This window comes from Ylistrum balloti, unplaced genomic scaffold (genome assembly GCF_031769215.1).
Source record: "Ylistrum balloti isolate Yb309-2 unplaced genomic scaffold, AGI_CSIRO_Ybal_v1 Utg369680, whole genome shotgun sequence".
NCBI lineage: Eukaryota > Metazoa > Mollusca > Bivalvia > Pectinida > Pectinidae > Ylistrum > Ylistrum balloti.
Genome location: NW_026781921.1, coordinates 1,303,411 through 1,325,527, shown reverse-complemented (window position 1 = coordinate 1,325,527; position 22,117 = coordinate 1,303,411). Strand labels below are relative to the sequence as shown.

The following is a 22,117-nucleotide window of genomic DNA, read 5'->3' as shown; positions in this document are numbered from 1 at the left end:
GTAGCATTATAGTATCGGAGACATCTAAAACACGATAATGTACGGGAGATAACTCTAGGTAAAAAAAAAATTTACCGGAAGTGAAACGATAGAACCGAAAGTGGAATAAAGGAAAAACACACGGAAGCAACGAAAAGTGACCAATCTCTCTTGTTCCCATTTACAATATTTATTTTAACTGCATTGTGATTTCGGAACCTTTTGTATACATTGACAAGTTGAAATTCTCACGAGATCTGCTCGCTAACACACACGGATCTTTTTTGTCAGTGTGCAAGTACGTGGTGAGTAGAGAAACTAATGGCAAGTATATATATATATATATATATATATATAAGTATGTATGTTTTCCTTAATTTCATGAAAGGGGAAAGTAGAGGGGTTGGGTGGGTTGGATTGGGTTGGGTTATAAATATCAAGATAAGATAAAGATAAAAGACAGATGTTCCGCTAGTGTTTTTGCGTAAGAGCTTCAAGGGCTACATAGGGATATGTACCTGAAATCCCTCAAGTATTGTGTCGTGTCGTGGAGTCTGCAGGAATAAGTATATCTTTGTGTTTTTGTGCTCTCTGTACTATTATCTAGAAGACGATGGTGCATGGGTGTGGCCATCTTGTTTGTAGTACTGGGCCTTGTAGTGTTTGTAGCATGTCAGTGACTGAGCTGGTCTTATGGTAGCTGTTTCGGACATACAGTGCTGCACTGTTTTGTATTTGATCTGTTATGTTAGGGTCCCATATGGAAGACGAGTATTCCAGTTTGGGTTGGAAAAGTGCTAGTAAAACTAATAAAAATAATAAAAATAATAATCTCGGTTACATCCTGACCTATGTAGGGACTTCAAAATAATCTCTACAATCCCAGGAAACTTGAGGACAAGTTCTTTCCTGGAGAGGGAGTATGTGACTATGGTAACTAAATACTAGCTCAATATAATGCATGGCTAGAGCGATCTTCTCTCTGGCTTCAAATTAATCTTGATCAGTTGAGCTAATAGACCTGTACTCAAGAGGTTTGGGGTTGGGATCTTAACAGACGTGTTGATTTTTGTACATTGTAATTAACATTATAATTTTGTGTGACTATCAATAGGGGGTGTTGAAATAAATTTATAGCAGAAACCTGGACAATTTTAAACCCTGGCTAAGTAGTGTACACATGGGACTATGAAGAGGGAGTTTTGAAATAACTTTACAGCAGAATCCTAGAAAATTTTAAACCATGGCGAGGTAGTGTACACATGGGACTCTCTAGAGGGAGTTCTGAAATAACTGGAGTGGGCTTATTTCAAAATTTATGACAACCTTTATACAGTTAAATGTATACAAACTTAGTAGATGGATGATGTGTATTAAATAATTTGATATCATAAGTCAGTAAAATTGGTGTCAGATTTACTGTTGTATCTCCACTTGCAGATTGAATGAATATCCTGGGCTCACAAATTTTGTGTCATTGACTACTTACATGTGTAGTGTACACACATATGTCAAAAATCTGGTGCTGCTCAAGTTTCCCATCAAATATGTAACGATTGTGGTAAAATATTAAATGTAGCTGTTTCTATTTATAGATATGTAAGAGTTGATATCATGGGAAACAAAACATCGAGAGGTGATAAGCAAGAAAGCCAAAAGGAAATATTTATACACTTGTACTCGGAAGAACTTTCATCACACAATGTCGATGGCATAGTCTGCTTCACAGACAGAAAATGGTCAACAGATAATACGTGCTGCCACCTATTGGCAAAACATGGAGGAAATCATTATACGTCAGATCGTCATGCGATTAAACATGACAATAAAGATTGTCAGTCTGGCGATGTTTTTGTAGGAGCTGGTGGAATGTTGCCGTGTAAAAAAGTGATGTTTTGTGTTGTCGCAGAAAACGAAGTAACACAAGGAAGTTATGATCATGGTACAGTTACCATGGTAACAAATATGCTAGATGCAGCATCACGTGAAGATTTTTTCTCTGTGGCGATATTAATTGGAGGCAGTAAGTTACACACATTTAGTTAATCATGCAGATATGACAGAACATATTAGGATATGATGTTTTCTAGTTTGCAAGTTGTTCAAACTTTTTAGCCCACTATCTTCAAACAGATGTGGGTAGACTGTTCAAACCACCTTTCATCTGTCTCTGTCTCACAATCCATCTGCAAATAATTACTGTTATCATTATTATCTTGTTAAGAAGTACTGGATGGATCATTCTCAGATATTTTCTTGGTCCTTATAATTACAAATTGTTCATTGTAAAACAAAATGGCCAACAGGCAGCCATGTTGGATTTTAACACTCAGCTGTATACATTATAACCACTATGGGTTTTTTTTTAAGTACTGGATGGATCATTTTCAAATTTTATACCAAATTCCACCTGGTCCATAGTTAACTATTGTTTATTTTAGAAAGGCCAGATAAAAAAAAATTCCGGCAATTGTGGAGTTTTACAGTTATGGGCATAAAATACAATGACAGACAGGAGGGTATCTTGATAAATATTTCTTGTTGTCACTAAATCCTTTATTGATGGTACCAAGTAATTGGTTCTTCAGTCCATACAACATTATAGGATTTGGAACACAGTGTAAAAGGAAGAAGGGAAAACAGACACTTAGCTCAATTCAATTATTTTTTCTCAGAACCTGTAATCCAATTTATAAAAAGCTTACAAAGATCCTATGATGGTCGACACCAAGATCCCTCTAGGATCTCTTTTGTTACACATGTATCTTAGCAACAAGCAAACAATCGGGTCTTTTGCAACGATATCCTCAGAGTCAGATCCATTCGTTGGTTTAAGAAATTTGTCAAAGTTTATCGATATATTTCTTATATTGGGTTGGAATGTATATATAGACATGGCTGGAGATAGATCTTTTGTGCATTCTGTATACAAGATTAATTGAGGGCCTTGAATCAACCTCAGCTAGCACACCTGTCTTTGTAGCAGCCCAATTCAATACATACTATTAGTATTTTGTTCACTTTGATACTAGAGTTGTTCAAAAATTTAGTTACTGTCTTGCTATTTAAACTACATGTACTACAATGACCATACTTTAATAACTCAATGGGAAGACAAAGTGTAACGATGGAAATGGAGGTTAGATATGAAAAATATACAGAACTATATGATACAATGTTCTCTATTGAACCTGTTCTTGATTTTACGAAGAAAGATAAATGGGTAAGTAGGACAGGTCTTACACACACACCATTTAAAAGGCAAAAATGAAAACGTATTGAAGTAGTAGTGACGAGACCTCACTTCAGAAAAATGTTCCACTGAAATCACAGGTTTATGAAATCTTTGTTTCACAATGAGAGATACACTACATATATCAGTGTTAGGTACTTGTAATTACTATTCTGCTGGTATATGATATAATTTAGGTTGCATTTTGAAGCTGTTACGAAGTTTTTTTATCAATAATTGTTTGTTTCCAGGTGATGCTAGCCCGAACCCAACTTGTCTCATTCCTCTTATTTACTGTAAATTCCTGGTGTTTAAATCAAGTCTACAAGAAATTCATTTGGTCTCGCTGGATGAGTCATTGGTTGATTCAATGCAGAAAGTCTTGAGAGAGTCCCATGAGCTTTCTCTTTCTCAAGAAACAGCATTGAATGATCCAGGTCCCAGAAACTCTTCACCTCCAAAGAAGGAAATCTCACACAAGGAGCAGGTTCAGAAAACTTCAACACAAGGAAAGCTGCCTGTTTCTGAGGAAACTCCAAAACGAGCAACTTTTTTAGCACATGTTGACAGCTATCCCAGTGATGACGAGGACGCTGTTGATGAGGACTATATTAACAACATCATGGGAATAAAGGATGTGAAAATTCAGTCTGACAGTGTGCATGATGAAGTTGACAGTGCTAATCAGGCTTCAGAGTCAGAGTTAGGGGCTGTTGGCGGCTGCTATCAATCTGGTAACATTCCAGAGTTTGTACAGCACTGTGAATCCTCTGATGATGAATATGAAGATGAATTCAAGAAAACAATGTTTAAGAGACTAGATTCAACAACTAGCACAGCCAGTCAAGATGAAAATCTGGATTTTAATAACATTCCAAATTCTGTAGGAAAATCAAAAGAGGGGCAACTTTCACCAGCAGCTGTGGTGCCTTATTCTCCTCATTCACCGAATAAAGGCTTTGTGTGTTCAATTTGTTTTGAAGAAAAGGGACCTTTGTCACAGAAAAAACTTGAAAAGTGTCAGCATATATTTTGTAAAGAGTGTATTGAGAAACATCTACGAAATCATGGGACTTGTCCTGTGTGTAAACAGCGCTATTCAGAACCTGAAGGCAATCAGCCTGATGGCATCATGTCCTACTTTATAACAAAGGATTTTAAGGTGGAGGGTTATGAGAGTTACGGAACTATTGTTATAGAATATGACATTCCTGATGGGATACAAACGGTATGTATTAAATAGAGAACAGAACCATCCTATAGGCTACAAAACCATCCTATACACTACAGAACCATCCTATAGGCTACAGAACCATCCTATAGGCTACAGAACCATCCTATACACTACAGAACCATCCTATAGGCTACAGAACCATCCTATAGCCTACCTACAGAACCATCCTATAGGCTACAGAACCATCCTATACACTACAGAACCATCCTATAGGCTACAGAACCATCCTATACACTACAGAACCATCCTATAGGCTACAGAACCATCCTATACACTACAGAACCATCCTATACACTACAGAACCATCCTATAGGCTACAGAACCATCCTATAGGCTACAGAACCATCCTATAGCCTACAGAACCATCCTATACACTACAGAACCATCCTATAGGCTACAGAACCATCCTATACACTACAGAACCATCCTATAGGCTACAGAACCATCCTATAGGCTACAGAACCATCCTATACACTACAGAACCATCCTATACACTACAGAACCATCCTATAGCCTACAGAACCATCCTATAGCCTACAGAACCATCCTTTAGCCTACAGAACCATCCTATAGGCTACAGAACCATCCTTTAGCCTACAGAACCATCCTATAGGCTACAGAACCATCCTATACACTACAGAACCATCCTATAGCCTACAGAACCATCCTATAGGCTACAGAACCATCCTATAGGCTACAGAACCATCCTATACACTACAGAACCATCCTATAGTCTACAGAACCATCCTATAGGCTACAGAACTATCCTATCAACTACAGAACCATCCTATACCGTATGATATTACTGATGAGATACAAATAATACATACCAAATATGGTACAAAACCATTCTATAGGTTACAGAACCTTCCTATACACTACAGAACCATCATGTAGGCTACAAAACAATCCTATACACTACAGAACCATCCTTTAGGCTACAGAACCATCATGTAAGCTACAAAACAATCCTATACACTACAGAACCATCCTTTAGGCTACAGAACCATCATGTAAGCTACAAAACAATCCTATACACTACAGAACCATCCTGTAGGCTACAGAACCAACCTATAGGCTACAGAACCATCCTATACACTACAGAACCATCCTATAGGCTACAGAACCATCCTATAGCCTACAGAACCATCCTATAGGCTACAGAACCATCCTATACACTACAGAACCAACCTATACACTATAGAACCATCCTATACACTACAGAACCATCCTATAGGCTACAGAACCATCCTATAGCCTACAGAACCATCCTATAGGCTACAAAACCATTCTATAGGTTACAGAACCTTCCTATACACTACAGAACCATCATGTAGGCTACAAAACAATCCTATACACTACAGAACCATCCTTTAGGCTACAGAACCATCATGTAAGCTACAAAACAATCCTATACACTACAGAACCATCCTTTAGGCTACAGAACCATCATGTAAGCTACAAAACAATCCTATACACTACAGAACCATCCTGTAGGCTACAGAACCAACCTATAGGCTACAGAACCATCCTATACACTACAGAACCATCCTATAGGCTACAGAACCATCCTATAGCCTACAGAACCATCCTATAGGCTACAGAACCATCCTATACACTACAGAACCAACCTATACACTACAGAACCATCCTATACACTACAGAACCATCCTATAGGCTACAGAACCATCCTATAGCCTACAGAACCATCCTATAGGCTACAGAACCATCCTATACACTACAGAACCAACCTATACACTACAGAACCATCCTATACACTACAGAACCATCCTATAGGCTACAGAACCATCCTATACACTACAGAACCATCCTATAGGCTACAGAACCATCCTATAGGCTACAGAACCATCCTATACACTACAGAACCAACCTATACACTACAGAACCATCCTATAGGCTACAGAACCATCCTATAGGCTACAGAACCATCCTATACACTACAGAACCATCCTTTAGGCTACAGAAAAATCCTATACACTACAGAACCATCCTTTAGGCTACAGAACCAACCTATAGGCTACAGAACCATCCTATAGGCTACAGAACCATCCTTTACACTACAGAACCATCCTATACCGTATGATATTCTTGATGAGATACAAATAATACATACCAAAAAGGGTACAAAACCATTCCATATGTTACAGAACCTTTCTTTACACTACAGAACCATCATGTAAGCTACAAAACAATCCTATACACTACAGAACCATCCTATAGGTTACAGAACCATCATGTAGGCTACAAAACCATCCTATACACTACAGAACCATCCTATAGGTTACAGAACCATCATGTAGGCTACAAAACCATCCTATACACTACAGAACCATCCTATAGGCTACAAACCATCCTATACACTACAGAACCATCCTATAGGCTACAGAACCATCCTATAGGCTACAGAACCATCCTATAGGCTACAGAACCATCCTGTAGGCTACAAAACCATCCTATAGGCTACAGAACCATCCTATACACTACAGAACCATCCTATAGGCTACAGAACCATCCTATAGGCTACAGAACCATCCTATACACTACAGAACCATCCTATACGACATGATATTCCTGATGAGATACAAATGATACATACCAAATAGGGTACAAAACCATTCTATAGGCTACAAAACAATCCTATACACTACAGAACCATCCTATACAATATAGAACCATCCTATAGGCTACAAAACCATCCTATACACTACAGAACCATCCTATACAATATAGAACCATCCTATAGGCTACAAAACAATCCTATACACTACAGAACCATCCTATACACTACAGAACCATCCTATACGATATGATATTCCTGATGAGATACAAATGATACATACCAAATAGGGTACAAAACCATTCTATAGGCTACAAAACAATCCTATACACTACAGAACCATCCTATACAATATAGAACCATCCTATAGGCTACAATCTGAAAGGTATCACTAACAGGAAATCTTAGCAGTGTAGATGTCCTTGCTATTTTGTTACCTGTTGTAATGAACAGTTCTGATTCAGTATTTTCAGCATATATACAGGTCATCAAGGTGATTGCCGATAATAGATACTTAAAGTAATAATTTCCTTGTAAATATCAAGCAGTGATGAAAAAAAAAAACACAACTAAATACTTTACTGTCTATAAGTGCTATCACTTGCTGGCAGTCCTACAAATATGTACTGCAGCTGTCAATAATCATTCTCAAATTTTGGATGTAGATTCCCCTTAGTTGTGTACTCTCTATTTTGAAACTGGTTGGAAAAAAAATGCATGAAAGGTGGCCATCTTGAATTTTGTCAATGAAAGATTGTTGTTTCTTTGAGAAGTTCTTGATGACTTATTCTCAAATTTCAAATGTACTCAAAATGTAGGTTCTCCTCTGTCTTTGATTGAGCGTCGCCCATGTATGGAAATGATAATATAATCCACACGGTTGACAGTGGGCCATCTTGGATTTTGATAGCAGTATTTTATAATTACCATTTGTGGAGGAACTCTGGATGGACCATTCACAAATTTCTAATAATAATTTCCCTTATTCCCTGGTTGTGAACTGTCCATTTTGGAACTGATTTAAAAAAAAACCCAGAATTATTATCGCCCTGGCATCAAGTTTTATTTACAGTTTAAGTTTATTGTTACCAATTAAAGTTTGTAGATATAGGTAGGTTTCTTTTGTTAAATACTTGTAAGTGGACAGGACAGAGTAGAAGGACAATTACCAAACAATCAAAGCCCAATAAAAATCATACATTGGTGGACATCAAGATCCCTCTCTGATATTGTATACATAGAACAAATTGATGATAGTTTACATATGTAATTAATACCAAGGCATAGTAAGTTACTGATGAATCTCTGTAATGATATGTACAAATGTATACATATAATGGCAGATTAAAGACATATGTTCTGAAAATGAATTGATTCAGGCCAAGGTTCCACAATCTTGGACAGTATTTGTGGAATTTTTGAGATAATATTTTATTTTCCTTGAAAAGTTAATTTTCATATCTACTTTGAAAACTAATAAAATTTAGGCCAGTGAGATTGATACCAGCTGAGAGGTTTATGTATGTAGTATAGATTGAATATTGTTAATATAATGAAAGTTTTGGATTTTTTATGCTTATACTCCAGTAATTTAGAAAGTAATATTGGTGCCTATTCCCACAGGATCGCCATCCAAACCCTGGCATGAGATACAAAGGTTTACATAGATCAGCCCTTTTACCAGACAGTCCTGATGGTAACAGAATCCTCGCCCTACTGATGAAAGCCTTTGACAGAAAACTTATCTTCACTGTGGGAACCTCCATCACCACTGGACGTGAGAATGTAACAACATGGAACGACATTCATCATAAAACCAGCCGTAACGGGGGACCACAGCGGTAAGTTTGTAGTTCAGTGATCAAACCAAATTCTGAATGAAATTAATGCTCACCTATCAGTAATGACAAATGTTTGGCTTCAGATATGATAAGGTAAAAGGTAGATTTTATTATAATTTCTTCTCTGATTAGTGTTTGGTGGTCATTGGTAAAGGTAAATGGGTCAAAGGTCACAATTGACCACTTTTGAAATGAAAAAGCTATATTATTAATGCCTTGACAAATTCTGTTAATAGCGATACCATAACACACATTTGTAGCACAAATGACCAGATTTTGGGGATCATCTATGTGAGACTCTGTTAATTTGTTTTACGTGTATTTTTATGAAAAAATACTCAGTATTTGAATAATCAATAGTTACATTGCATAGATATAAAATGTATATAGTATTTTGATAATTATTACATTGTATTTGTGTGAAAATATCATGATAGTATTTATTATTTATAGATATATTAAAAAATATTAAATAAATTATATAAAGAAAGTGGTTTGTATTAATGCAGTGGTTAAACTGTACTTTGATCGTTATATCATAGTTATGTTGAAACAAGAGTAATACAGTAACTGTATTAATCTGTGTGATGTTACACGGTGGTTACTGTTGAACATTGTTATCTCCAACTCGTATAACTCGTAGGCCTCATTTAATTTGAAGCATTTCATCAGTCCCTGCCTAACTTTACACAAAACATTCAGACTCACTTAAATTGAATACCTGTTCACTTTTTTTCACCATGGTCCCACAGAGTGCAAGATAATGAGGTTTGACTGTATACTATAATTCTGACCACTGTGGAAAACAATGGCTCTGTCACATTTCACTGCATTTCGTAAGAGGCATCCGGTCGTGGTATACCCCATGCAGATCAGGGATGATATCCCAGGTGTTTGGTTTGGACGACATCGTAGAGCCTAAGAATATGGTCAGCTGCGTAGTCCACCGTTGAATCGGAAAAGGCAGCTAAAAGTGGTCCCTCTTGAGAGGAAGGTGTTTTCTTCTGTATCTTCTACCACGGGGACATTGTACAGATCACTTGGGAACTTGACCTTTTTCCTTTTCTTTCCTGTCTTGGTCATTTTTTTCTGTGACACATCCTGTCTTCCTATGACCATGGCTGTGATAACCTCGTATATAAAAATCAAGAAAAAAACAAACTTCTCATGACTATTTATTGTAAATGTATTGATCACACTTTGATTTTTGTTTTAAGATTTGGCTATCCTGATCCGACCTACCTGAGACGAGTCTATGATGAACTGATTGCCAAAGGAATCACAGAGGATGACTAGAATGCAAATCATTAAGTGATATATATATATATATGTATTATCCTTAATTTTTCTTTATCAAACACATGCATTTTTAGCTCCCCTGGGCCAAAGGGCCAAGTGAGCTTATTCTTGGTGTAAGTGATATATATATAACCAATGGACCAAATGTTTTGATATTTGGCTGGTATGTTCCCAGGATGATGCGTGAGAAAATTTGTGAAAAAGAAATGACCTTGACATATATTCAAGGTCACAGAGATCAAATTTGTGAAAACCTTTAAACAACTTCTCCTTAACACATAGGCCAAGATGCATAATAGTTGGCTGGTATGTTCCTAGGATGAAGCCTGACGAAGTTTGTGAAAAAAAATAATCTTGACCTATATTCAAGGTCACAGAGACAAAATTTGCTAAGACCTTAAACAACTTCTACTCATGAACCAATAGGCCTAGAGGCATGATAGTTGACTGGCATGTTCCTAAGATGAAGCTTGACAAAGTTTGTGAAAAAAAATAATCTTGACCTATATTCAAGGTCACAGAGACAAAATTTGCTAAGACCTTAAACAACTTCTACTCATGAACCAATAGGCCTAGAGGCATGATAGTTGACTGGCATGTTCTAAGGATGAAGCTTGACAAAATTTAGAAAAAGAAATGACCTTGACCTGTGTTCAAGGTCACAAGGGTCAATTTTTTAAAACCATTTGATCAACTTTTTTCGAATAAACTAAAAGGCCAAGACACATGATATTTGACTGGTAAATATATACACAAGGTGAGCGTGCAGGCCTATTGGGCCTATTGTTCACACTTTATTCCGGTGAAAACTGATGAACTACCATAGTGTTTAAATTTGTTTAGAGACGGTTTTGTCATTTGATCTCCACTGAACCTAAGGACTTCATTTAAATGTTTACTGATGCAGTATATGATAATGTCTCTATGAGAAAAATCTCTAATTCAGTTTGTATGGTAATTGCTTTTATGAAAAATGTTTTTGTTTTTATTCAGCAGTTAGTCCAATGACACATTTCCATGGAAATTTCATGGGATGGGCTTATTAGGGGACTTTGCAATGGTATTACTAGTAAATTGCCTGCTTGGGCTTGATGCTAGATGGAGATCAGCTATGTTGTGATTGGACACGAGAATTGCTGAATTGATTCCTTTTCAAGGCCTTGATAAGTTAATCACTTGTGGCTTTTCATGACCAAGATGCACATATAACTGATCATGATCGTAAAGTAATCTGATGTCTGCTATCCTCTGATTGTAATTGTTAAGTAATCTGATGTCTGCTATCCTCTGATTGTAATTGTTAAGTAATCTGATGTCTGCTATCCTCTGATCGTAATTGTTAAGTAATCTGATGTCTGCTATCCTCTGATTGTAATTGTTAAGTAATCTGATGTCTGCTATCCTCTGATTGTAATTGTTAAGTAATCTGATGTCTGCTATCCTCTGATTGTAATTGTTAAGTAATCTGATGTCTGCTATCCTCTGATTGTAATTGTTAAGTAATCTGATGTCTGCTATCCTCTGATTGTAATTGTTAAGTAATCTGATGTCTGCTATCCTCTGATTGTAATTGTTAAGTAATCTGATGTCTGCTATCCTCTGATTGTAATTGTTAAGTAATCTGATGTCTGCTATCCTCTGATTGTAATTGTTAAGTAATCTGATGTCTGCTATCCTCTGATTGTAATCCATCAGGTTTACGTAGTGTATGCTACAATATCCATAACCATCAAATATACTTGGTGTCTGTTTATTGTAATTCATTCAGAAGTGGTCCAGTTGACCCAGTGTCTGTTCATTGTGATTCATTCAGAAGTGGTCCAGCTGACCGTGTGTCTGTTCATTGTAATTCATTCAGAAGGGGTCCAGCTGACCGTGTGTCTGTTCATTGTGATTCATTCAGAAGTGGTCCAGCTGACCCAGTGTCTGTTCATTGTGATTCATTCAGAAGGGGTCCAGCTGACCGTGAGTCTGTTCATTGTAATTCATTCAGAAGTGGTCCAGTTGACCCAGTGTCTGTTCATTGTCTGTTCATTGTAATTCATTCAGAAGTGGTCCAGCTGACCGTGAGTCTGTTCATTGTAATTCATTCAGAAGTGGTCCAGCTGACCGTGTGTCTGTTCATTGTAATTCATTCAGAAGTGGTCCAGCTGACCGTGTGTCTGTTTATTGTAATTCATTCAGAAGTGGTCCAGCTGACCCAGTGTCTGTTCATTGTGATTCATTCAGAAGGGGTCCAGCTGACCGTGAGTCTGTTCATTGTAATTCATTCAGAAGTGGTCCAGTTGACCCAGTGTCTGTTCATTGTCTGTTCATTGTAATTCATTCAGAAGTGGTCCAGCTGACCGTGAGTCTGTTCATTGTAATTCATTCAGAAGTGGTCCAGCTGACCGTGTGTCTGTTCATTGTAATTCATTCAGAAGTGGTCCAGCTGACCGTGTGTCTGTTCATTGTGATTCATTCAGAAGGGGTCCAGTTGACCGTGTGTCTGTTCATTGTAATTCATTCAGAAGTGGTCCAGCTGACCCAGTGTCTGTTCATTGTGATTCATTCAGAAGTGGTCCAGCTGACCGTGTGTTGACCCAGTGTCTGTTCATTGTAATTCATTCAGAAGTGGTCCAGTTGACCGTGTGTCTGTTCATTGTGATTCATTCAGAAGGGGTCCAGTTGACCGTGTGTCTGTTCATTGTGATTCATTCAGAAGGGGTCCAGTTGACCGTGTGTCTGTTCATTGTGATTCATTCAGAAGGGGTCCAGTTGACCGTGTGTCTGTTCATTGTGATTCATTCAGAAGGGGTCCAGTTGACCGTGTGTCTGTTCATTGTGATTCATTCAGAAGTGGTCCAGCTGACCGTGTGTCTGTTCATTGTGATTCATTCAGAAGTGGTCCAGTTGACCGTGTGTCTGTTCATTGTGATTCATTCAGAAGGGGTCCAGTTGACCCAGTGTCTGTTCATTGTAATTCATTCAGAAGGGGTCCAGCTGACCGTGTGTCTGTTCATTGTAATTCATTCAGAAGTGGTCCAGCTGACCGTGTGTCTGTTCATTGTAATTCATTCAGAAGTGGTCCAGCTGACCCAGTGTCTGTTCATTGTAATTCATTCAGAAGTGGTCCAGCTGACCCAGTGTCTGTTCATTGTAATTCATTCAGAAGTGGTCCAGCTGACCGTGTGTCTGTTCATTGTAATTCATTCAGAAGTGGTCCAGCTGACCGTGTGTCTGTTCATTGTAATTCATTCAGAAGCGGTCCAGCTGACCGTGTGTCTGTTCATTGTAATTCATTCAGAAGCGGTCCAGCTGACCGTGTGTCTGTTCATTGTAATTCATTCAGAAGTGGTCCAGTTGACCCAGTGTCTGTTCCTATCATTTGTCTGATGTGTTTTATTTGATGTTCTTCCTTCTTTTTTATGTTTGTTTATTTGTTTTCTTTGATTTTTTTCTTTCTTAGATATGATATCTTGATTCATCATCGGCAATAAAATTTGACAGCTGTAAAGTTCAGTTTGTTCATGATCCAGTGTTTACATAAATTGTCACGGTCCAGTGTTAACACAACTTGTCACAGTCTGGTGTTTACATAACTTGATACGGTCCAGTGTTTACACAACTTGCTGTATCCCAGCATTTACGTAACTTTACATGGCTCAGTGATTACATAATTAACCATGGTCCAGTGGTTACATAACTTTACATGGCCCAGTGATTACATAATTAACCATGGTCCAGTGGTTACATAACTTTACATGGCCCAGTGTAATGTTACTTGACCTGGATAAATATTTACATAACTTTACATGGCCCAGTGTAATGTAACTTGACCTGGATAAATATTTACATAACTTTACATGGCCCAGTGTAATGTTACTTTACCTGGATAAATATTTACATAACTTGACATGGCCCAGTGATTACATAATTAACCATGGTCCAGTGGTTACATAATTTTACATGGCCCAGTGTAATGTTACTTGACCTGGATAAATATTTACATAACTTTACATGGCCCAGTGTAATGTTACTTTACCTGCATAAATATTTACATAACTTGACATGGCCCAGTGATTACATAATTAACCATGGTCCAGTGGTTACATAATTTTACATGGCCCAGTGTAATGTTACTTGACCTGGATAAATATTTACATAACTTTACATGGCCCAATGTAATGTTACTTTACCTGGATAAATATTTACATAACTTGACATGGCTCAGTGATTACATAATCAACCATGGTCCAGTGGTTACATAACTTTACATGGCCCAGTGTAATGTTACTTGACCTGGATAAATATTTACATAACTTTACATGGCCCAGTGTAATGTAACTTGACCTGGATAAATATTTACATAACTTTACATGGCCCAGTGTAATGTTACTTTACCTGGATAAATATTTACATAACTTGACATGGCCCAGTGATTACATAATTAACCATGGTCCAGTGGTTACATAATTTTACATGGCCCAGTGTAATGTTACTTGACCTGGATAAATATTTACATAACTTTACATGGCCCAGTGTAATGTTACTTTACCTGCATAAATATTTACATAACTTGACATGGCTCAGTGATTACATAATTAACCATGGTCCAGTGGTTACATAATTTTACATGGCCCAGTGTAATGTTACTTGACCTGGATAAATATTTACATAACTTTACATGGCCCAGTGTAATGTTACTTTACCTGCATAAATATTTACATAACTTGACATGGCCCAGTGATTACATAATTAACCATGGTCCAGTGGTTACATAATTTTACATGGCCCAGTGTAATTTTACTTGACCTGGATAAATATTTACATAACTTTACATGGCCCAATGTAATGTTACTTTACCTGGATAAATATTTACATAACTTGACATGGCTCAGTGATTACATAATCAACCATGGTCCAGTGGTTACATAACTTGACATGACCCAGTGTAATATAACTTGACCTGGATAAATATTTATATAACTTTGCATGGTCCATTGTACATGACACAGGTCAGGGTTTACAAAAAATTAGCATTGTCCAGTGTTAATGTAGCTTGACATGGCTCAGTGATTACATCAATTGAAACAGACCAGTTGTTACATACCATTACTTATATCAGTGATAACATAACTTGGCATAGTCCCATGTTTATGTGACACGACATGGCTCAGTGATTACATAACCTGGCATGGTCCCGTGTTTATGTAACTTGACGTGGTCCCATGTTTATGTCACTTGACGTGCCCCCATGTTTATGTCACTTGACGTGCCTCAGTGATTACATAACCTGGCATGGTCTCATGTATATGTAACTTGACATGTATCAGTGATTACATAACCTGGCATCAGTTGTACCTGTGATTCATGTTTAATTACTTTTTTCACTTAAAATTGACAAACTTGTCATGTATGGTTTATTTCTCATTGATCTGATTTTGTTATATGTTATCAGTGGTATCATGTTATTGTACATAAGAATATAAATTAATAAAAAGGATGAAATTGAAACTTTTTTTCTTTTAATTATCTGTTGTACAAACACCATATAATGTCACTAGTGCCTCACACACATTTTAAAAACACTCGTGTATCACACACTTGTATGTCACACACTTGTGTATCACACACTTGTATGTCACACACTTGTATATCACACACTTGTGTATCACACACTTGTATGTCACACACTCGTATATCACACACTTGTATGTCACACACTTGTATGTCATACACTTGTATATGTCTCCCACTTGTATGTAACACACTTGTATGTCAAACACTTGTGTGTTACACACTTGTATATGTCACACATTTGTATATATCACACACTTGTATGTAACACACTTGTATGTCATACACTTGTATATGTCTCCCACTTGTATGTCACACACTTATATATCACACACTTGTATGTCACACACTTGTATGTCATACACTTGTATATGTCTCCCACTTTTATGTAACACACTTGTATGTCAATCACTTGTGTGTCACACACTTGTATATGTCACACATTTGTATATATCACACACTTGTTTATCACACACTTGTATATGTCACACACATGTATATCACACACTTGTATGTAACACACTTGTGTATCACACATTGTATGTCACACTTGTATATCACACTTGTATGTCACACACTTGTATGTCATACACTTGTATATGTCTCCCACTTGTATGTAACACACTTGTATGTCAAACACTTGTGTGTCACACACTTGTATATGTCACACATTTGTATATATCACACACTTGTATATCACACACTTGTATATGTCACACACATGTATATCACACACTTGTATGTAACACACTTGTGTATCACACTCTTGTATATCACACACTTGTATGTCACACACTTGTGTATCACACACTTGTATGACACAAAGTTGTATATGTCACACACTTGTATGTCAAACATTTGTGTCACACACTTGTATATGTCACATATTTTTATTTATCACACTTGTATATCACACACTTGTATATCACACACTTTTATGTCACACACTTGTATGTCACACACTTTTATGTCACACACTTGTATGTCACACACTTGTATATCACACACTGGTATGTCACACACTTGTATATCACACACTTGTATGTCACACACTTGTGTATCACACACTTGTATGTCAAACACTTGTGTATCACACACTTGTATGTCACACACTTGTATGCTATACACTTGTATGTCACACACATATATGTCACACACTGGTATGTCACACACATGTATATCACCCTCATGTATGTCACACACTGGTATGTCACACACATGTATATCACACACTTGTATGTCACACACTTGTATATCACACACTGGTATGTCACACACTTGTGTATTACACACATGTATGTCACACACTGGTATGTCACACACATGTATATCACACACTGGTATGTCACACACATGTAAACACTGTTTGTCGATAACTTCTTCTGTTAAAGATCAAAAAACATACATACATGTACGATAGAGCGACAACTACAACAGTATTTAAAGAAAGCAGCATGATGATTCACACCTGACTCTGGATTGAAACCCAATACCGATTGTTCAACAAGCAAAATTTGATTTTCGACTTGAATTTTTCCTGACACATATCAAAAATGTTACAGACAAGTGTTTGTAGGCACTTGGCATTTGCGAGGGTGCAGACTGCGAGATGCTTTTGTGTCTATACCGAACACTTTTCCGATTAAAGCTGGACTAAAGTTGTAGGTCAGTACACAAATCTTTGGCCTGCTTGAGCCGATTCACAACCAGAAATTGTGTCTGGCTTTAGGGGCTTTTCGACCAATACTAGTGAAAAGTCTCTGTGTAGAGACCAATTGAGGCATCCCTTCACGACCGCAGAGCAAACCTCTCACTCCAATTCTCGTCTCAGCTTTAAATTTAGAAAATACTCGCACTTCATCACTAATTATTAAAGCTAAATTATAAAATATATTTCACCAAAACAAAGCAACTTCTCACAGCTTTTGATTTACTTGTCAAAAAAACCTTCAAGATTTAAATATTGATTTTCAAATATAGCATGTAGTGTACTGTTGTTATACCTGATGTCCCCGTGGACCATTACAAGAAGACAGTAAGACGACCACACTCCATACTCTCAGATGCTTATAAGACAAATATCTCCGAACTCCTCTCAAAATACCCCTATCAGTCTGTACTTTTCACTGACGATTCAAAGGATGGAAAAAAGTTGTTGTAGCATGCTATTCAAAACTTTTCATCTCTTCCCGGCGACGCTTCTATTTTCCTCAGCTGGAGCATGTACAATCTAGCGCTTGATAAAATAGTATGTGTCCTTTATACGTAATTTAATACACAAGTCACGTGCCCTTTGGCTTCTCGTTGTTATATTGCCGTTAAGTCTTGGGGTAGTCCATGTACGTGATTTTTTTTTATCTTCGTGAAGACTTGGACTAGTCCATGTACAGGATGTTTTATCTTCGTGAAGACTTGGGCTAGTCCATGCACAGGATGTTTTATCTTCGTGAAGTCTTGGGCTAGTCCATGCACAGGATGTTTTATCTTCGTGAAGACTTGGGCTAGTCCATGCACAGGATGTTTTATCTTCGTGAAGTCTTGGGCTAGTCCATGCACGAGATGTTTTATTTTCGTGAAATCTTGGGCTAGTCCATGTACAAGATGTTTTATCTTCGTGAAGACTTGGGCTAGTCCATGCACAGGATGTTTTATCTTCGTGAAGACTTGGGCTAGTCCATGTACAGAATGTTTTATCTTCGTGAAGTCTTGGGCTAGTCCATGCACGAGATGTTTTATTTTCGTGAAATCTTGGGCTAGTCCATGTACAAGATGTTTTATCTTCGTGAAGACTTGGGCTAGTCCATGCACAGGATGTTTTATCTTCGTGAAGTCTTGGGCTAGTCCATGTATAGGTTGTTTTATCGCCGTTAAGTCTTGGGCTAGTCCATGTACAGGAAGTTTTATCTTCGTGAAGTCTTGAGCTAGTCCATGCACGAGATGTTTTATTTTCGTGAAATCTTGGGGTAGTCCATGTACAGGATGTATTATCTTCGTGAAGACTTGGGCTAGTCCATGTATAGGTTGTTTTATCGCCGTTAAGTCTTGGGCTAGTCCATGTACTGGAAGTTTTATCTTCGTGAAGTCTTGGGCTAGTCCATGTACAAGATGTTTTATCTTCGTGAAGTCTTGAGCTAGTCCATGTACAGAATGTTTTATCTTCGTGAAGACTTGTGTAACAGAGTCGGGTTTTTTGGGGTCCCTGGTACAAATAAATGCGACGGACGAGATGGTGGTCTAGTGTCTTCATTTATTTTTTTCATTTACTCATCTCATACTTAATCCCTACAACAAAACAAATAACACTGTAGAGTAACTAAAGGTAAAAGCAACTATATGAACAATTATGAACAGAACATTCGGACGGGTACGCGTTACTAAAAGATACATTTCACACCAAATATTATTTAAAATCCACAAATTAAATTATCACAACATAGCATATGTATATAAAGATTACTCACTTGGCATGTGGTGCCCAGGACATTTCATCGGCAATGAATTGAAAAATATAGTTGATTTAGAGAGGGAATGTATATGTTCCTCTACCGGCGGTCAAAATCTTTATGGGGCTTTTGGCGGTAATGAGAAAGAAAGAAAGAAAAGAAAAGAAAAAGACCAGCACGCATGTCCAGCACTGTATCCGTCACCTGTCAAACCTGTTTACCTACATACGTCACACAAACTCACTCTCCGGACATTCACGAACTACACATACAGTATACATAATAGGACTTTTACAATACAAAGCACAACATGGGATACGCCCCCCATATAGAAGTAACACGACGAGTGCACCACACGTACAATGCAAAACACAACATGGGATACTCCCGTCGTAAATATGGCAAGACGAGCACAGTAGAAATACATTAACATATTAAAATAATTTAAATGGGTGCCACACTTGGGCTAGTCCATGTACAGAATGTTTTATCCTCGTGAAGACTTGGGCTAGTCCATGTACAGAATGTTTTATCTTCGTGAAGACTTGGGCAAGTCCATGTATAGGTTGTTTTATCTTCGTGAAGTCTTGGGCTAGTCCATGCACAGGATGTTTTATCTTCGTGAAGTCTTGGGCTAGTCCATGTACAGGATGTACTATCTTCGTGAAGACTTGGGCTAGTCCATGTACAGGATGTATTATCTTCGTGAAGACTTGGGCTAGTCCATGTACAGGATGTATTATCTTCGTGAAGACTTGGGCTAGTCCATGTACAGAATGTTTTATCTTCGTGAAGTCTTGGGCTAGTCCATGTACAGGATGTATTATCTTCGTGAAGTCTTGGGCTAGTCCATGCACAGGATGTTTTATCTTCGTGAAGTCTTGGGCTAGTCCATGCACAGGATGTTTTATCTTCGTGAAGTCTTGGGCTAGTTCATGTACAGAATGTTTTATCTTCGTGAAGTCTTGGGCTAGTCCATGTACAGGATGTTTTATCTTCGTGAAGACTTGGGCTAGTCCATGTACAGAAGGTTTTATCTTCGTGAAGACTTGGGCTAGTCCATGCACAGGATGTTTTATCGCCGTGAAGACTTGGACTAGTCCATGCACAGGATGTTTTATCTTCGTGAAGTCTTGGGCTATTCCATGTACGAGTTGTTTTATCGCCCTAATATTACTAACGTCTTATAATAAGCTTTCTGAAATCTTTAAGCATACAAGTATACATTATTGGGTTTGTCATAATTGAGGCAATAGCAAATATTGCACAGCCAAATTCAACTGTGTCCGGCATGGAAACAAACAGCATAACAAGTCCTACCACTGATTGTGGTGTCATTGAAATAAGGAAAACTATGAAAACCACTGATACTATTCTGAAAGCTTCCGTCTGTGCTTGTACTGCTGTGTTTTGATTACTTTTCCTTCTAAGCACAGGTAAACTTCTTGTCAATGATTCGCCTTCCCGAACATTGTCCATACCTTTTGGTGCCAAATTTGAATCCGATTGGTCACTATCTGTCACGTACACTTGTCCATATGAACTCCCCGCTCGTCTCACATTTTTACAAAAGTTGTTCGCAGTTATGACGTAAACAATGATCGTGCATATCCATAGGAAGAATATAATTGATCTAACTGGAATGAGTGCGTAAGACAAATTATTTCCGAAAATAGATGTTAAAAGACATATCTTTATCGTTGATTGTCTTCTAGAAAATAGGTACGGTGTTCCAAGTATCAATGAACAAATAAAAATGCTTACAAGTGTTAGTGATTGTCGCTTACGCAAAGACATGACCTTCGTAGGAATTGGTCTCATACACATATATCGTTCTGTACATATGATTAAGGTGTGGACTAGCGAGGTCACAAATCCAAGCTGAATCAGAAAATATGCCAATCCACATATCCAAATCTGCTTCAGCTGCAGCAACCTTATCAGTGAAAAGTGAAATAGAGCCATGGCCAGTAAAATGTCGCTGCTACTTAAAAACAGAACTGCAATGATGTACGATTTTTGTCGCAGAGTCTTGTTTACATATGCAAATAAAATTATCGCAAAATGTTCCGCAAATGCTATTATTGCAACTGAACACAGCGTCCATAACATTATATAATGGACAAGGGGTATAGAGTTTGGTTCCAAGGTCGTGGTACTGTTGGTGTTACTTTGATTGTACATATTCTTTCAGGAACCTGTGAAAAAATAAAAAATGATTGGCAACATGAGAAAATATTTAGTATGGACATTGTTGGCTAACAATTTTGCAGGTTTTCATAAATATGACATGAAGGATTTCTACTTTCCAATGAGAAGTTGGTTGATCAAAAGTTAGATAGGCTTACAACCGAGCATTTTTTATCGCAAATTAAAACTGCTTTTCTCGAAACCTTTAGGAATAAGTGAATGTCATAAACCGCATTGCTGGGCTTAGTTTTACGAAAACTTTCATGTATCAAAATACTAATATTTTTACAAAAGTTTATAGCAAATTGCAAATTTGACCCATGTATGACCTCGGAAAACGCTCAAGGTAATTAATTTAATCGTAGTTTTTTGCTTTTAATCCAATCATACTACAGGCCTTATATCATGATCCTTTGCCTCTTGGTTATAAAGTAGAATTAATTTAATTTTTTTTACTCATTTCACATTTTGACATTGAAAGTGTATCAAGGTCGTTTACATTTTTTGTTGTATGTTGATATCAATTTTGCTTATCAATATCAAGACGTTAGACCTTGTAGATATTTTCTTACCTGAAACCAGTCGGTGACGGTATCAATCTTGAAGCTTCTTTCGGGTTCGGAAAACCTTTGGATTTATGAAAGTCTAGACGACTGAAGCACTTCCTGAGGATACTTAAAATTGTATACTTGATTCAGTTGGAAATATTTGATAGTGATAAAAAGGTAGGATTCACGAAGTTCCTGTGGCGATGAAAATATA

The 22,117-nt window shown here is 37.4% G+C and overlaps 3 protein-coding genes across 3 annotated transcripts; 1 reads left to right on the top strand and 2 right to left on the bottom strand.

Annotated features, from left to right (window-relative positions):
* The first annotated feature begins 153 nt into the window (after window positions 1-153).
* LOC132564702 (uncharacterized) lies at window positions 154-10,213 on the top strand. Its single transcript, XM_060229334.1, has 5 exons — window positions 154-284; window positions 1,575-2,002; window positions 3,463-4,439; window positions 8,647-8,864; window positions 10,082-10,213. The coding sequence occupies exons 2-5, from the start codon at window positions 1,594-1,596 to the stop codon at window positions 10,158-10,160; spliced, it is 1,683 nt and encodes a 560-aa protein (XP_060085317.1). The 5' UTR covers window positions 154-284; window positions 1,575-1,593; the 3' UTR covers window positions 10,161-10,213.
* Window positions 10,214-17,952: 7,739 nt separating this feature from the next.
* LOC132564574 (DNA-directed RNA polymerase II subunit RPB1-like) lies at window positions 17,953-18,969 on the bottom strand. Its single transcript, XM_060229230.1, has one exon. It carries the CDS (start codon window positions 18,967-18,969, stop codon window positions 17,953-17,955), a length of 1,017 nt encoding a protein of 338 aa, XP_060085213.1.
* A 1,372-nt stretch (window positions 18,970-20,341) lies between these two features.
* Window positions 20,342-21,349, bottom strand: LOC132564562 (uncharacterized). Its single transcript, XM_060229219.1, has one exon. It carries the CDS (start codon window positions 21,347-21,349, stop codon window positions 20,342-20,344), a length of 1,008 nt encoding a protein of 335 aa, XP_060085202.1.
* Window positions 21,350-22,117: the final 768 nt, after the last annotated feature.

Coding starts and splice junctions, on each gene's coding strand:
- LOC132564702 (XM_060229334.1), top strand. CDS start 1,594: ATGGGAAACAAAACATCGAGAGGTGATAAGCAAGAAAGCCAAAAGGAA. Junction 4,440..8,646: donor TTCCTGATGGGATACAAACG/GTATGTATTAAA, acceptor CTATTCCCACAG/GATCGCCATCCAAACCCTGG. Junction 8,865..10,081: donor CGTAACGGGGGACCACAGCG/GTAAGTTTGTAG, acceptor TTTTGTTTTAAG/ATTTGGCTATCCTGATCCGA.
- LOC132564562 (XM_060229219.1), bottom strand. CDS start 21,349: ATGTACAATCAAAGTAACACCAACAGTACCACGACCTTGGAACCAAAC.
- LOC132564574 (XM_060229230.1), bottom strand. CDS start 18,969: ATGAAGACACTAGACCACCATCTCGTCCGTCGCATTTATTTGTACCAG.